Genomic DNA, 17,641 nt, shown 5'->3' on the forward strand with positions numbered 1-17,641 from the left:
AATTAAAAAGTCTTACAAAATTACTTTGGATCTTCGTTTTCGGTTTTCGGCCAAGTGCATCCAGAATTTTCGGTTTCGGCCCAGAATTTTCATTTCGGTGCATCCCTAGTATCTGCTTAAAGGGATAGTTCACCCAAAAATGAAAATTTGATGTTTATCTGCTTACCCCCAGGGCATCCAAGATGTGGGTGACTTTGTTTCTTCAGGAGAACACAAACGCAGATTTTGAACTCAAACCATTGCAGTCTTTCAGTCTTATAATGTAAGTGGATGGGAATCACGGCTTTGGGAGTGTAAAAAAAATAAAAAAATAAACAAACACAAACAAAACCAAATTAAACCCTGCGGCTCGTGACGATACATTGATGTGTAAAGACAAAACGATAGGTCTGTGCAAGAAACTGAATCTACAATCGCAATTAGGAGTGTCAATGGTCCATTTGAGAGCTAGGTGGCGATAATGCACTTATAAGTCTGCGATCCGCCGTAAAGCAAGAAGACGCCTAAGGCACTGGCTGTTGAGAACGCGCTCAGGACAGATAGTTCGGACATTGCGGTGAAAATCAGAGGTAAAAAAACTATATAAATACTGTTCAGTTTCTTGCACAGACCGATCGTTCTGTGTCTTTACACATCAATGTATCGTCACGAGCCGCAGGGTTTAATTTGGTTTTGTATGTTTTTTTGACTCCCAAAGCCATGATTCCCATCCACTTACATTATAAGACTGATAGACTGCAACGGTTTGAGTTCAAAATCTGCGTTTGTGTTCTCCTGAAGAAACACAGTCACCTACATCTTGGATGCCCTGGGGGTAAGCAGATAAACATCAAATTTTCATTTTTGGGTGAACTATCCCTTTAATTGTAGTGTCTGTAATGCCTGCTACATACCACTGGGGTGAGCTGCCCACCACCTCAGACAGAGTTTGAATGGCAAGCTCCATGAGCTGCTGCACTGACTCACTAATGCGACACACAGGTAAACACAGAGTGTTGGGACTCAGCTGCTTCTCGTTTTCCAGGCTCTGCTGATCGTAATGGGCCCTTTTCTTACTAGACTCCTTCCTCTCCTTCTCTCCTCCACTGGGACTTGGTAGTTTAGGGATAGAGAGTTTATACTCTGGAGTGATCTGGATGAGAAGAGCATATAGAAGCCTGTAACAAAAATCTTTTATAGCTTAATTAACATTAGAGAATTTGAAGGGGTCTTACTTTCACTGTGTTGTGCATCTCAGATGTCATCAGTTTCCGTGCAGCCACAATGACATCTTGGCATTTTTTGCTTGCAAAGTGGCAGTTGATGTTCCTGGCGTATTTTAAGAGGTCCGTTGAGTCCCCTGCGAGGTAGCCCATTTCTTTCAGACTGCTCTCGAAATCTTCAGTCTGTTTAATGACCTGAGGATACAATTGAATATTGTATTACAAAGAATGCTGCACAGTTGTCATATGCTGACAGATCCTTGCAGTCTTACCTCGCTATACTCAGCTAGCTGACTACTGTTAGCCGGTATGGAATGAACCAGGCATTCACGAATGATGCATTCAGACATCTCCTCCCATATCAGGTCTCCTAAAATCTCAGACACTTTCTTTTCATCTATAGACACATCTGAAGAAAAAGAAAAAAAAAACACACACACACCATCATCAGCCTACTTCAACCTTTAAGACCAAAGACCAAAATCCTAAATGAAATCTATTTATTATATAAAGCAACCAAATCTCTTCACAAGGCTTGGATTAAACTGCTCGAATCATGGATTAGTTTAAAGGGTTAGCTCACCCAAAAATGAAAATTCTGTCATTAATTAATTACTCACCCTCATGTTGTTCCAAACACGTAAGACCTTTGTTCATCTTCGGGAACACAAATTAAGATAATTTTGATGAAATCTGACAGCTCTCTGACCCTCCATAGACAGCAAGGATATTACCACGATCAAGGCACAGAAACGTAGCAAGGACATCGGTGAAATAGTCCACATGACATCAGGGGTTCAACTGTAATTTTACGAAGCCACGAGAATACTTTGTGCGCAAAGAAAACAATAATAACAATTTATTAAGCAATTCTTCTCCCCCCCGAGTTACTGTCTTCCGCCATTTTGGAGAGTACCCCAGAATGTAATCAGCTTCGAAAAAATATGGTTGAACCCCTGATGTCACGTGGACAATTTCACCGATGTCCTTGATACGTTTCTGTGCCTTGATCGTGGTAATATCCTTGCTGTCTATGGCGGGTCAGAGAGCTCACGGGATGCATCAAAAATATCTTAATTTGTCTTCCAAAGATGAACGAAAGTCTTATGGGTTTGGAACGACATGAAGGTGAGTGATTAATGACAGAATTTTAATTTTTTGGTGAACTATCCCTTTAATAAGGCCTTAGTTCAAATTAGTTTGGAAAGACACGAGCTTGAGTAATTGATGACAGAATTTTCATTTTGAAAGTTATATAATTGTATTAATTAAAAATATAAATACGTTATAAAGTTATATAATAGTAATAATTAAATGTTATGTACATATTTTGTGGGGGCTTCTGAAACTTTAAAGCTAACTTATTAATAATTAATATTGCATTTTCATTTTTTTTTTATATTTAGAGATCACACAATAAGACCGCTAGCATAGTATACGCATTGTAATTATTAGTCATCACTACAATGTCTATGGTAAACAGGATCAACTTTTTTGGTCACCAAAAAAACTTACCAAAAAGGTGTTCATGTAGTGTTTTAAGCACGGTGAGCACTTTGGTATAAACCTGGCTGGGATCAGGATGCTCTGCTTTGGTTTCTGTACACTGCAGGCTCAAGACAGCCCCCTGCTCCGGCTGACTGCTCACTTCAACCACCAATGAGGGGTATATGATCAGAGGCTTCAGCATGTACTTAAACAACACTTGCCCTAAAGGATTGACAAAGAGTCAGGCAGTCAACTTACAGACCAACATGTGAACAAATCGATCTAGAGGTACAAATAGGCTGTAACACCAAAACATATTCTACCAAAGAGTTTAATCTTTTTATGAAGCTCTCCTTGAATGGAGAGGGCTTGGAGAATGCTGGGGAGAAGGACATGTGGGACAGATTCATCTCCCTTAGAACCTCCTCTGTTCAAATGAAGTGCTGTCTTCAGGAAAGACTTCACACTAGTGAGCTCGGCTGAGAAAAAAAAATAGAAATTAGAAAATAGAATAGAAAATAGAAACTGATTATTGAAGAAAAATAAATAAATTGTACGCTGGGGACTTCCATTGGTTCAATCCATTGATTGTTAAACGAATGGAGGCAGATCTGATTGTGAGTTTGCGGTCGATTACAAGAGAGGGACGGGTTTAAGCAAACTAAATGATTGGAGAGATCTGGCATTTACCACCAGAGACAAGTCTGTCCTTTCACTGGAAGACTGAGATATGACATTTGAAACAAAAGTTTAAAAAAATAAATAAATAAAAAAAATTAACAAAAAGAGACATTCATGTTTGAATTGGTCACAATAAGATCAACAACATGCGTTACAGAGAAGGTGAATTTTCATTTCATGCCAGTTTTAAAGTAAAACATAGTTACTTTTAGTGGAAGGAAGTTTCCAGACTGCCAGTTTCTGCCACTCTTCCCCAAGGTGGTAGATGAGATTCTCTCTCTGTATTGTGATCTCTGAGCTGAGGGCATGAACTAAAGGCAACTCTGTGTCTTTCCAGGCTTTCAGGGCATCGACACTAGCTCGTGCCTGTATAATGCAAGTAGGAATATGTGATTAAGACATTGTATAGTAATTCATAGGGCTGTTAATCGACCAAAATACTATTCAAATTAATTACATATGCCAATAAATTAATAACATTTGGGGAGATGTCTAACTGGATGAGGAAAAGCCCTCATTTTTTTATAATTAAAAATTAAATATACAATTAATTAATAAACCTGTTAAACTCATAGGGTGGTAATATGATTTGGGCTGTCGCGATTCATCGATTTTATTAGACTATTCGATTTTTTTTAAATCCTCGACTTCATTTTGCTCTCGTCGACTAACTGGCAAAATACCGGAAGTGGCACATTTCACAGACGAGAATGTATAAAACACATTATTAGTCTGTTTTCCAAGGCTGCAAGATATATTAAACCCACTTAAAACTCAATTAAGCATAATTGTGAATTCACAAACGCTACGATTTAATTAAATAATTATATGCGATGCAGTTCTAATACAGTATATGATCTTTAATTATTTACATGAGTGTAGGTTAAGTACGTGCGTCACACACCGGCTCTGTTCACAGTAGTTCCACAGGAACTGTTATCATTATTATTTACATGTGTAGAGCGACTCAAACTCCATCTCTGCATTTTGTTGCGAGTTTGGGTTTATTATAACGTTCATCTGGGAACGCAACATGCGCCATTTCATCAGATTTCTAATACAGTATATGCGCTTTAATTATTTACATGAGTGTAGGTTAAGTACGTGCGTCACACACCGGCCTTGTTCACAGTAGTTCCACAGGAACTGTTATCATTTACATGTGTAGAGCGACTCAAACTCCATCTCTGCATTTTGTTGCGAGTTTGGGTTTAATATAACGTTCGTCTGGGAACACAACGGTCGCCATTTCATCAGATTTGTAAGGTAAATCATTTATAAATCTACGCAAACTCAGGAGAATACATCACGGTTTCAAAATAAAAGCTCAAACCCTCACTCTGAGTTTACACGTTTTGATGTCCACATATTCATTTAATTACAGTGGCTATAGCATTTCTGTCCTAAAGAAATGGCCAATATTAAAGATTAAGTGGACGTTTATAATACATTATGTATTTTAACAGTTTTGTTCAATAAAACCATATGATTTCTTGCTTTTGATCCTTTATTTGAACTAATTATTATTGCCTCATTGCTATTATATGTATTTTAAGTCATTTTAAAGGCTATAGTTCACTAGCCATGGGCCAGTATGAGATTCTGACGGTATGATAACCTTAGATAAAAAAAATATCACAGTTTCACGGTATTGCGATTACAGCTCTAAAATGTTATTTTTACATGTCTGAGTAAAATAAATAAATAAATAAATTAACACATTTCATTTTTAAGAAATAGAGAACATTTTGGAACACTCTATAAACATGACAGGCTAAATAATTAAAATAATTGAATTCTTCGTAATTAAATTAAGTGCAGTCACTTAAGGGGAAGTCGTGGCCTAATGGTTAGAGAGTCGGACTCGTAACCCAAAGGTTCGAGTTTCTGGTCCGGCAGGAATTGTAGGTGGTGGGAATGAATGTGCAGCGCTCTCTTCCACCTTCAATACCATGACTGAGGTGCCCTTGAGCAAGGCACTGAACCCCCAACTGCTCCCAGGGCGCCGCAGCATAAATGGCTATCCACTGCTCCGGGTGTGTGTTCATGGTGTGTGTGTGTGTGCGCACTGCTGTGTGTGTGCGCATTTAGGATGGGTTAAATGCAGAGCACTAATTCCTAGTATGGGTAACCATACTTGGCCACATGTCACGTCACTTTCAGTTAAGTGGGCCTAAACCTGCAGCTCATCAATAATCAGAACATAAATAAATCATTTTCTGTAAAAAAAAAAAAAAAATGCAGTCATTAAACCTGCAGCTTTTGGAGACATGCTCACTTTCTACACATTCCTCTTTCAGTCCAAGTTATGATCCAGGAATGTTCACCTTTCCTGGATTAAGTTTGGAGCGGTGAGGTACGAGGATGTGTGCACATACACATAGGGAAAGAGAGAGCGCGAGTGTGTTATACACACAGTCTTTCTCCATACAACACTCAAACAGTGGCAAAGACACCTGAGAGCCGGCAGTTTGTTTGATTTTTAAATGTCGTGATTTTGAACAGATGTGAACAATGGCAGGAGGCTTAAAATTATAGACGTGATTCCAGCTAAATTTAATTATTGTACTAAATCACAGAAATGTAGTACTTTAGTCTGCTATTCCTCGCTCTGTGAAGTAATGTTACCGTGAGGGAGCAAACTAGTTGACATTAGCTAGTTAATTAGCCATGTTATCTGCCTCGGTAGCAAGCCAAATAGTATTTATTTCAACACTGAAACAAACGGCGGGTGGGTCTCTGTCTTGATCGGGGGTGAAAGAGGGAGAAATGAAGATGACACAGATGTGTAGTTTATGTACGACCTGGAAGTATTTATTTAGCGATCAGCGCTAAAACCTCATCTGTACGGAACATCATTGTGTACGGAACATGGTTAAGTCTACGTTACCCGAAAAATTCCCATACGGCAGACTTCATCTTTTTCGACGGGGGAAAAAGTTCCAGGGATTCATCTCCTTCGGCCATCCTACACACAGGTGACTCTCACTGACTGCTCGCAGCCTTGCACCAACCGGAGGGGGAGGGGTCGTGTGACTTGTTACGCTCTTCGCTGCACACAACTGAGGGAGTCCTGCACTTTCCGTCTTTGATGACACGTAAAAAAAAAAAGACTGTGCATACCGCAGGAACGGTATAACGGAAAACTTTGGTTTTGAAACCGTGACTTTTCCAAACCGCGGTATACCTTAAACCCGGTTATCGTCCCATGCCTATTGTTCACTTACATGTATTTTTATTACCACAAATTTTTTTTTTTACAATTATAGGGCACTATGAAATCCATTTTCTTTCCAAATAAATTTTTTTGCTGCACACAACTGAGGGAGTCCTGCACTTTCCGTCTTTGATGACACGTAAAAAAAAAAAAGACTGTGCATACCGCAGGAACGGTATAACGGAAAACTTTGGTTTTGAAACCGTGACTTTTCCAAACCACGGTATACCTTAAACCCGGTTATCGTCCCATGCCTATTGTTCACTTACATGTATTTTTATTACCACAATTTTTTTTTTTTACAATTATAGGGCACTATGAAATCCATTTTATTTCCAAATAAAAAATTTTTTTTCCTGGATTCCATTTGAATGGTTCCATTAAATTAATAAATCAAAATCATCTCTAATTAAATGATTTTATAAAAAAAAAAAAAAAATTTTTTTTTTCATAAATACTGCACATTTACATTTTCTCCTAAATAAATTCTGGTTAATATTTCTGGTAAATACTCCTTTAAAAAGTGTTTTTGATTATAATTTTATTAGTAGGACACTAGAACACGTGGATATGTTGTCATTCTTACACTATAATACTGAACTTTCATACTGATTTCAGTGATTTGGACTATGAGATGGACACTTGCTTCTAGCACTTTATGTTGCACTTTACTTTTTTACTTTTGGATTTCATTTGGTTTAATGAAATATAGTTTAATAAAATATTCTTAAATAAAATTGTAGATTTTATGGTGGGAAATTAATCGTTTAGATTTACGATTAATTGATAAATTAGTCGATAGATTAATCTAAATAAAAATAGTCATTAGTGGCAGCCCTAAATATGATGAATGAATTTAATGTTGAATGTGACTGACCTTTCCATGTTGCTTGGCTGCAACCACATAGTTTTTTTCCTGCAAGGCCCTGTGATACTCCTCTATTGCCGTGTCAAACTAGAAGAGCATATCCAAATAATGAGATAATGTTTGTGTTACACAAACCATGTGCCCTAACTTATGTAAACAGGCAAATTACTGTGAACTGTTCTTACACAATCAATTGCATTACAAGAATGCACATGCTTTAAATCATAAGTCTAGCTTTATGGTTAGAAAATCCTCTAAACCTATACAAAATCCCAGTAGCATTACCTCTTGGAGATGCTGGAGTAGGTCTATAACTGCAGTGTTTTTCTCTAGCTGCTGTTTAAGCTTAGCATACTCTGTTACGGCATCATGGAGGTTCTGCTGAACCTGTAAATGCAAACACTTAGTTTACATGCTAAACTACTATAAGAGTCACTTTTTTATTTTATTTGGAACTAACGTATACTTGTTTATTAATTGTAAAATAAAGGTACCTCATTCTCAATGCAGCTTTTTAATAAATCAATGTCTTTGGAAACTGATTCAACCTGCTCCAAAAGCTCCTCTGCTCCCTCCATACTGGGCATAAACTCAATATATTTTTTATTTATCATGTCTGTAACCTCTTCCTGTACGGAGAAAAAGATAGGAGGTTAAAACTCTGACACAGAAACATAAAAACAGTAAAAACAAATACAAGCTTAAATACAAAAAAAGGGTTTTGATATAAATGTAGATCAGCGTTATATTTCTTCACTAATACGGATAAACAAACTGATCTCTCCAATTCTGATAACAAATATGAAGAATAAGACATTTCATTTGATAGATTTAATTACATTACAAAAAGCTCTGAGTGTGATATAATGATCTCGTTAGACACAAATGTCGTAAATCCCTAAACATAATCAAGAATAAAACACAAAAAGGCAAGCTTGATGGGTAAAAATAAAAACCACGACAGATATTATGATTATCGGTGTTAACACTGTCTCAAGACTAGAAAGAACACAATCATGTTGCGTAAATGAGGCTGTCTGTCTAAAGTCAAGAGCTCAGACTGGCACTGACAGGCAGTGATACATCAATACCGCTCTATTCTCGATTAAAACATGAATTATTCATTGTCCAGTGGCGCTTATTACACGCTTGTTATTCTTAAATGGCTTCATATGTCACGAGAGGAGCGTTAGCCGCACTTTGGTTAACGGTCGGTCAATGTAACGTTATGCTAACATTAGTACCAAAGAGTCAGTGTGCACACAAACAAAATAATCGCATTTTTAAGTATTGAATTTAACATGAATAAGTTTTACCGTTAAGCTAACTTATTGGGGTTTGACAGCTGCTAGATAGCTAACGCAACTACACTGTTTACCTTCGTTTCTTCCACTTTCCGTGACAATTTGGACACTTTGCAGGCGAGGTCATCTTTCTCCAGTTTTCCTGAGCTGGCGAGCACTTCTGTCACAAACGACGACATGACGGTAACGGGTAAACGACTGAACGCGCAGGATACTTTACCACTTCATGCCACGACCCGCCATTCCGCGCGCAAGGGATGCTGGGAGTGTCTGTTCTGTTGGAGGAAAAAACAAAGCTGATTTTAAAAAGTGGGCGGTTCGAAATGCTCGCTTGCTGCCCAGCGAGGTGCTTTTAAACTATAAAATGAGGTAATTCGGTCATTTTATTAGGACAGGTTATAGACAGAAAAACAATTAAATGTATTAGCTGTTTTGGATTTTTTTGTCTGTTTTAGTGGATATACAATAATTTCAATTTCACTTCTAGTCAGACTGAAAGTGTATTCTTAGTAAACAGTTAGAAACACACCTTAAATAGAAAAACAATTGCACTAAATGAAAATGACAGAAAAAACCCACCAAAAACGGCAGAATGCTTTCTGGGATATAAAAGAGTAAGAAAATAAATAAATAAAAAGATTTTTAAAAAAATTGACATTTAGATATCATCAGAGTGAATTTGGGTAACGTTACTACAGCGATATAGTGTGTGAAACAGAGGGAGATATTTGATTTTGGTATCTGGCTTGCCAGATTTGGTGACCCTGCTGTATGTGTTCAGCTGTTCAAATCAGACCAAAAATGCTTTTTTTGATGTGAACAGACCAAAACAGATGTGAATAGACATCATTAGAGTGAATTTGGGTAACATTACAGCCATATGTATAAAATAGAGAGGGGTAACAGATTTTGGTAACCTTTAATGCTGCCTGTGTAAGATGACCATGCTGTATGTGACCAAAATGCTTTTGGGGGTATAAAAATAAAGTTTAGATATCACCAGATTAAATTTAGGTCACATTAAAGCCATTCCGAGTGAGATAGAAGGGGGTAACATATTTCAGTAACCTTTAGTACTGCTTTGCTGGATTTGGTGACCCTGCTGTATGTGTGCAGTTGATCACATCAGATATGTTCTTTTTCTAACTTCGCTCGGTGTTTCACTATGGGAATCGCTTTGGGCGTGACCAACTGCGGAAGATCCTATGACACCACATCTGTCTTTGACAGACAGGTCGACCTGTGTTAAGTGATATCCTAACAATTAGAATAGTGTCCGCATCAAGGTGAGCTATTCTAATTGGCCTACTGTGTATTAAATTACTGCAGTAGGTGACGTTAAGTCAACTAGAGGTTTAATACGTCAAGGCAAGCCTTCAGAAGGTTTAATTACATTAGACCAGCAGGCTAACCTGTTGTGACGAGTCTGAGGGTTGCATCACTTCTCAGCCATTATGTCGACGGCCATCACCCCTGCCAAAGGGAATGAGTCGAAGATCAGGGAGGTTGCATCCCGCCCATGTCCATCCTCATGTGGAGCTACCATCTCAGGCAGGGACCCTCACCCCATGTGCATTGTGTGTATGGGTCTGAAGCACGCTCAAACGTCGCTGGCGAATCCACAAACATGCACTCACTGTGCGTCATTGCCGGTGAAAATCTTAGAAAGGAGGCTGAGAGTGGCGGTGGCTAACAAGCAGGACCCTTGTCTGTCTGGAGTGGCCACACAGTCTGCGGCGACTGACCAAATTACGCGAGCCAGTACGAGCTGGGCGGAGATGATGGAAGCCGAATCCCCGGATATGCCTCCACTGTTTGAGGGCCTTCTCATGCAGGAGGAGAGTGATCAGGGGGAAGAGGACGCAGAGGGCGATACTAGCTCTGATCTCCTCGATTTGGACATGGATGACGAAGAGGAGGAAGACAACTCCCTCTTCCCCGTCCAACAGTCTAGGCCTCCGAGCATGAACGACTCGGGCTTGCAAGTAGATAGTAACTTGCACGACGTGTGCAAATGAGCCGAGGTGAAATTGGGCCTAGCTTGGCCCACGGCCAAGGATGCCGAATGAGCTGAGAGGGACCTTTATGATGGAAAAAGGTTGCCTCCTGCTCAGCCTGCAGCGAGACAACTCCTGCCTGCCGTGCCTGCTTGCATGAAGGAAATGTCCCGCTACTGGCCTAGCCCCTTTAAGAGCAAGCTCCCTACCAAGGCGTGTTCCATGTTGGAGATTCAAGGGATGGGGAAGCTGGGGTTGGCCGGACCTCCAGCGGTAGAGTCTTCAGTGGCAGTCTTCAGTCTATCACCTGCATCCGAATCGGCGCACTATTTCTGCCTCCTTTCAGATTTAGCTGCCGAGTAAAATGGAGTGGCTGACTGTGTCGAAATATCAGAGGATGTATAAATACGCGGGGCAGTCCATGTGCTCGCTGAATGCAGTGACTTTACTGTCAGTGTATCAAGCAGAGATCTTGGAGGCGATGGGGCAGCAGCTGGATCCGTGTGCCTTCATATAATTCGTTTTTTTATTTAATATTAAAATCTGAAAAATTTGTTCAAACAAAATGAAAAATCAAGAATTCAGCTTCATTTGTAGTTTTAACGTTCAGGGACAGAAAATGAATAAACAACTTGAATATTTGATCTCTACATGTGGGTGGGAATGAAACGCCCCTCTCCGCTGATTGGTCAACCAAACATTTCAACATAATAATAGTCCTAAAATAAAACATAATAAGAGTTCTCCGCTTCTACGGATTCTTAACGTGTTTATTTCTACTACATTTTATCTCTTTCTCTTCATCAAACAGCTGTATTTCTCTCTAGCGGACGAAAATACACCAATGGCCAGACGTCCTTCTTTAAGCATTCCCTCCTCTGAGCCTAATTTCCCCCACTCTAGCCAGAGTGAGGGAACAGGGTCTGTCATTAATACTGATAGCGCCACGCTAGCCATCCAGACATTGGGTGGCCGAGATATCTCTTCGGATCTCTTGTCTTAGGCGGGGGGGGATTTACCACCTTCACCCAGACAGGATAGCTCTCTGGGCTTGGCCCGTGAGAGGTGGAATTTGAATGCAGCAGGTCTGCCTCGATCAGTCATACATACTATACAGAGTGCAAGAGCCTCCTCTACTCGCTCAATTTATAGCAATAAATGGCGAGTCTTCGAAGAATGGTGTGAGCAGGGTCATATTGTCCCTTTTCAATGCTCAGTGAGGGATATTTTATGCTTTCTTCAAGATCTTCTAGATAAGGGGAAGGCTTTCGCCACCATTAAGGTGTATTTAGCAGCTATTTCAGCTTGTCATGTAGGTTTTGGAAAGAAATCGGCAGGCCAGCACCCTTTGATAAGTCGTTTTATGAAAGTGGCGTGCAGTAAACGGCCGGTATTTAGATAGATGGTTCCTTTATGGGATTTATCCATTATCCTAGAAGCCCTTTCTCAACACCCATTTGAGCCATTGGAGGGAGTTGGGCTTATGTTTCTCTCTTTTAAGAAGGTGCTGCTCATAGCCTTAGTAACAGCTAGGCGTGTGAGTGACTTACAGGCTTTGTCTGTTAGCCCGTCATGTTTGCAGTTAGGTCCAGGGCTCACTAAGGTTTCCTTTCCTCCTAACCCGGCTTTTGTGTCTAAGGTAGTTGACTCAGCATATAGGTACCCATCTACTGATTTTGCAGCTTTTCACCCTCCTCCATTCTCTTCTCCGGAGGAGCAAAAGTTGAATTCATTGTTTCCGGTACGGGCTCTTCATATGTATGTGAGGAGAACAGCAGGATTTAGGACTCATGACCAGCTGTTTGTGTCGTGGGCTACTCCTCACAAAGGGAAGCCGTTGTCTCGTCAACGGCTGTCTCATTGGATCATATATGCTATATCTTTAGCTTATATCTGCAAGGGTATTCAACCGCCTAAGGGCTTGAGAGCCCACTCCACTCGGGGGATGGCTACATCATGGGCCTTACTCAGGGGAGTTTCTGTTCAAGATATTTGTTCAGCAGCAAGTTGGGCTACGCCACATACTTTTGTGTGGTTTTATAGACTGGACGTGTCTGAGACTTCCTTAGCACACGCAGTGCTGGGAGCCAGCAGTTCGGTGCCCATTTAATTGTTTTGTTGGATAGCAGTGATATGGGTGCAATCCGGGAGTGGTCTATATCTCCCATAGTGACGTAAACCCGGGTTCTTTGAAAACAGAGTGAGGTGTTTCACCAGCACTTCCCTCCTTGCACGGGTATGGGAAGAAATCTCTCTATAATGACTTTGGCAGAGTTCGACCTGACTGATATAGGTGGGGTGGAGCATGGTCACAGGTCGACCTGTCTGTCAAAGACAGACGTGGTGTCATAGGAGCTTCCGCAGTTGGTCACGCCCAAAGCGATTCCCATAGTGAAACACCTCACTCTGTTATCAAAGAACCCAGGTTTACATTAAGTTACCCATCGTTTTCTGGGATATAATATATAGATGTTTAGACATCAGTTTAGACATCACCAGAGAGAATTTAGGTGTGAAATAGAAGGGGGTAACAGATTTCAGTAACCTCTACTAACGCCTTGACGAGTTTAGTAACCCTGCTGTATGTGTGCTGCTGTTCACATCCAGACCAAAATGCTTTCCATGAGTATGAAACACAGGAGTTTATACATTACCATATGAAGTTGGGTAACATTACAGCCATTGTGTGTGAAATAAGGGTAACAGATTTTAGTAAACTTTAATATCGCCTTGCTGGATTTGGTGACCCTGCTGTATGTGTGTAGCTATTAACATCAGACAGACCTAAATGCTTTCTAGGATAAATAAAGTTAAAAAATAAAGTTTAGACATCAAAAGATTAAATTTGGGTGACATTATTGTTTGTGAAATAGAGAGGGGGTAACAGATTTTGATTACCTCTACTACTGCCCTGCTGGATTTGGTGACCCTGCTGTATGTGTGAAGCTGTTCACATCAGACCAAGATGTTTTTTGGACATCATCAATGACTTTGTGTGACATTACCGCTATAGTGTGTGAAATACAGAGGGGTAACCTCCAATATTGCAGTGTATGAAGTTTTAGCATGTCCTGTCTGAAAAAAAGTAATTTATCACAAAACTGACAAATGTTAAAAATATATACAGTATATAAAAGGTTTGGAACTCCGACAATATTACCAAAACTTCTAAGTGCTGTCAACTGTAATTCTTTCTTTATGTAATTGGATGAACCATCAGAAGAACAGAGATCTAACAACCCTGAGGCTTCTTTTCATCATGCTCACATATGACACAGTGTATACTGAAGATCAGCACCCTCTTCTGTGGCCTGGAGATCAGCACCCTCTTCTGTGGCCTGGAGATCTAGCACACATGCAATCATTCAATCGTTAGCACATCAGTAATCGAACCAATGCATAATGTTTATCTTAAAATACACACTGTTAGCATGTGTAATACTGCAGTTTAAGTAAATGAGAATTGTGACAATGACTCTAGTCGATTACCTTGTGTGAGTACTGGACGTTGAGGTTTCACTCTCTGCCACCTTCACTGAGCACCTATTCTCTAGTCTAAAGCTATTCTGTTACTGATGGAGGTGTACCATAACAGACAGTAGGTGCCTTCTTCCTGAGGACAGAATATAGCTATTGTAAGATTATTAATTGTATGTATTACCGAGACAAATTAAACTAAAAAAATATTTGTATAACAGTTCTGAATCTGAATTCTTATTGGAGGAGTAAATTAGCTGTCATACACTCAACTGTGGCCACAGTTCTATATTAATGCACTATACCTCTTTGGCAACCATAAACAGCATATTATTATTAATACATTTAATTGGTTTCTTTTATATTTTTTGTTGCGTAATATAAAATGCCTCTTCATTTTCTGTATGGGCAATAGGAGAGTGTAATCCTGACAAGACTGTATAATGACATGTTTGTGAAACTGAACCACATGGCTCCAGTGCGTCTTATCTTTCTTATATGCTTCCCATGTAGCTTTAGAAGACCACAATCCACTCTGCAGTGCAGCATTTTGTTGTATCAACACAATCACGGCCGTGTTCGAATTCTAATTAAACTCAGGAGATTATGTCTGATTCTCTAAATTAATCCAGGGAGGTGCAGGCATGAAGTGCTGTGGTGATGCATTTTAGAAGAATTTTTTCTGACGAATTAATGCAGATGTATGAAAAATATACAATTGTCTTCATTAACTCTTTTTTTCACTCCTGTGCTATTTAATAACACAGTATGTTTTAGATGGGAAAACACAGTCCGACTTTACAAAAAAATGATGGAAAGAACAAATGCAGATTGGAGCATTTCTGTTGATGAATATATTAGTAATTTGACACTGTGGCATAGGAAATGTCTCATTAATTTTATCTGAACATAAAAGACATAAATCAACACTACGCCATGGGCATTAACCAAATAAGTGTAATTAACGAAAAACAATACCACATTAAAGCTGCAAGCAGCAATGAAAGGGCCCTCGCACCCGGGCTCACCGCCACCCGGTGGCTTTAGGAAAACAGCTAACGGTGGGCAATATGCATTTAAAGTGATAAATATAGGAGGAATATGTCAAAGTCATTTATATGTGCCAAATTTCCTACTGCCAGCTGGTGGCGCTATGCCTGTAACTGAATGTTGACATGTAGATGTCTTCAGACCAGGACTTTTATCAAATCTGTGAAATTTGGTGCAGATTGAACATGGTATGTTTGAGTTAGTGTAAAACATGAAATGTGTTGTTGCCAACAGGTGGCGCTATAAATTATAACTGAATATTGGCATGTAAATGTTTTCAGGCCAGGATTCTTACCAAACATGTGAAGTTAAAGTCGGCATGAAACGGAAGTTGCGATTGTCTTTTCTTCTCTACTGTGACGTACATCCGAGTGACACGGCATCTGAAATGAGAGGGTGGGACTTGATTTCGTCCTTCGGGAATTGATTGGATCGTTGGAAGTTGGGGCGTTGCTAACAAAATGGAGGCAGATCTGAATGCCAGTTTGCAGTTAGTGGTGGGGTATTTCTCTCCACTGGATTCACAGCCGACACCCAAGCATGAATACATTTTTTATTTATTAAGGATGACGACGACGATCAGTGGCACAAAACATGCCTAAACAGTGTGCGGGCCAGAGAGAGAGAGAGAGACTGCCTGAATGACTGAGCGCGTCCTCCATCAAGTTAAGTCATATTCATGAAAAAAATTAGTTTGCGATGTCCTAAGAGTAATGTTGTCGTAATATCTTTTCAATGTTTAGGGGTAACGTACTCCCTCATGACTGGTGTCAGTGCTACAAAGTGAAGCATCAGCTTCAGCTTTCCCCCCGTCGTTTATCCCAGCCTTTACCCCTACGTCACTAGCTCCGCCCTTGTGCTATAGCTCGTGACAGGAAGAGAAGATGAGTCGTTTTGAGGGGGAGGGGAGGTTAACGTTTTTGATTAAAGATTATGAGGGCACGTGCATTTTTTTTAAATAATGAAGTGCACGGATAAATTATTTATAATAAACACTACAGTATTCCATTAAAAAATAAGAATTTTCAATTTTGATTTCATGGTGACTTTAAGTTAGTGTAACAAGTAATTTCCTGTTGCCAGCAGGTGGTGGTATGATTATAACTGAATATTGGCCTTAAGATGTGTTAATGCCAGGACTCTTATGAAACATGTGAAGTTTATGGCAGATCAGACATTGCATGTTTAAGTTAGTGTGAAACAAGTCATTTCCTGTTGCCAGTGACACTATACAGTAGTTATGACTGAATATTGGCCTTTAGATTAATTCAGGCCAGGACTCTTATAAAACGTGTGCAGTTTGGGGCAGATTGGGCTTTGTATGCATGAGTTACAACAACTTCCTGTTTCATGCATGTTTAAGTTAGTGTGAAACAAGTCATTTCCTGTTGCCAGTGACACTATACAGTAGTTATGACTGAATATTGGCCTTTAGATTAATTCAGGCCAGGACTCTTATAAAACGTGTGCAGTTTGGGGCAGATTGGGCTTTGTATGCATGAGTTACAACAACTTCCTGTTTCATGGTGTAGCAAATTAGCTCAAAAGGGAAATGTATATAAATAATTACAATTATGATTAATTACAATTATTTTTATCAGCTGCCAGTAGTAACTGTAGCAAGATTAAATTGCCATCAACTAATCTGTTCGTCCAGCGAACATTCAGTGTAAGTTCATTTCAACTCTAAGAAAGGATATCTAACTCTAACACACATAACTAATCTAAACAAACAAACATACAATAACTCATACATGGGGAAAGGGCAAATGAGACTTGATGGATGAAACCATCAGGAAAACCAGAGAATGCAGTTATGGAAAATTAGTCAGTTAACCACCTAAGGTAAACCATCAGCATAGATCGGACATTGCTTGCCTGAGTTACAACAACTTCCTGTTTCATGGCGAAACATACAAATTTTCAGGCCGCCAGGGACACGCCCTTTGACGAAAACTCAAGATCTTCGCAATTTAACGTCACAAAGGTCTTAAGATAACCTTCACCAAATTTGAAGATGATCCAATTAAAACTGTAGGAGGAGTTAGTCAAAGTACGAGGCCTGGAAATGGCAAACATTGCACTAAAATTGTACAGGAAATTCAAAATAACTGACTTCCTGTTGGGTTTTGGATTTTGGAAGAGACAAAATGTTTTGTAGGTAATGGTGTTACAATGTTTCATGTGTGTACCGATTTTCGTACATGTACATAAAACGTAGCTCGAGGCATATTCCGTTGAATGTGTACAGGTGCCGCTATTGAGACATTTTTTTGAGCCACACCCACTTCTGAAACCCATATCAGATGTACATTTTTGCCAGTTCTGACAGGTGTGCAAAGTTTCATGAGTTTTGG

General features: G+C 39.6%; 1 protein-coding gene across 1 annotated transcript; it reads right to left on the reverse strand.

Moving 5' to 3' along the window:
* Positions 1–850: 850 nt before the first annotated feature.
* Positions 851–9,024, reverse strand: LOC107548133 (centromere/kinetochore protein zw10 homolog; the record flags this gene model as incomplete). Its single annotated transcript, XM_016228685.1, has 10 exons — positions 8,835–9,024; positions 7,951–8,085; positions 7,742–7,843; positions 7,466–7,543; positions 3,578–3,737; positions 3,014–3,169; positions 2,718–2,912; positions 1,475–1,611; positions 1,215–1,397; positions 851–1,132 (listed from the first exon to the last, which is right to left on the reverse strand). Coding segments are annotated over exons 1-10 (1,533 nt in total), but the record flags the coding sequence as incomplete, so codon positions are not given.
* Positions 9,025–17,641: the final 8,617 nt, after the last annotated feature.

Source organism: Sinocyclocheilus grahami, unplaced genomic scaffold (assembly GCF_001515645.1).
Source record: "Sinocyclocheilus grahami isolate Dianchi unplaced genomic scaffold, SAMN03320097.WGS_v1.1 scaffold344.1, whole genome shotgun sequence".
NCBI classification, from domain to species: domain Eukaryota; kingdom Metazoa; phylum Chordata; class Actinopteri; order Cypriniformes; family Cyprinidae; genus Sinocyclocheilus; species Sinocyclocheilus grahami.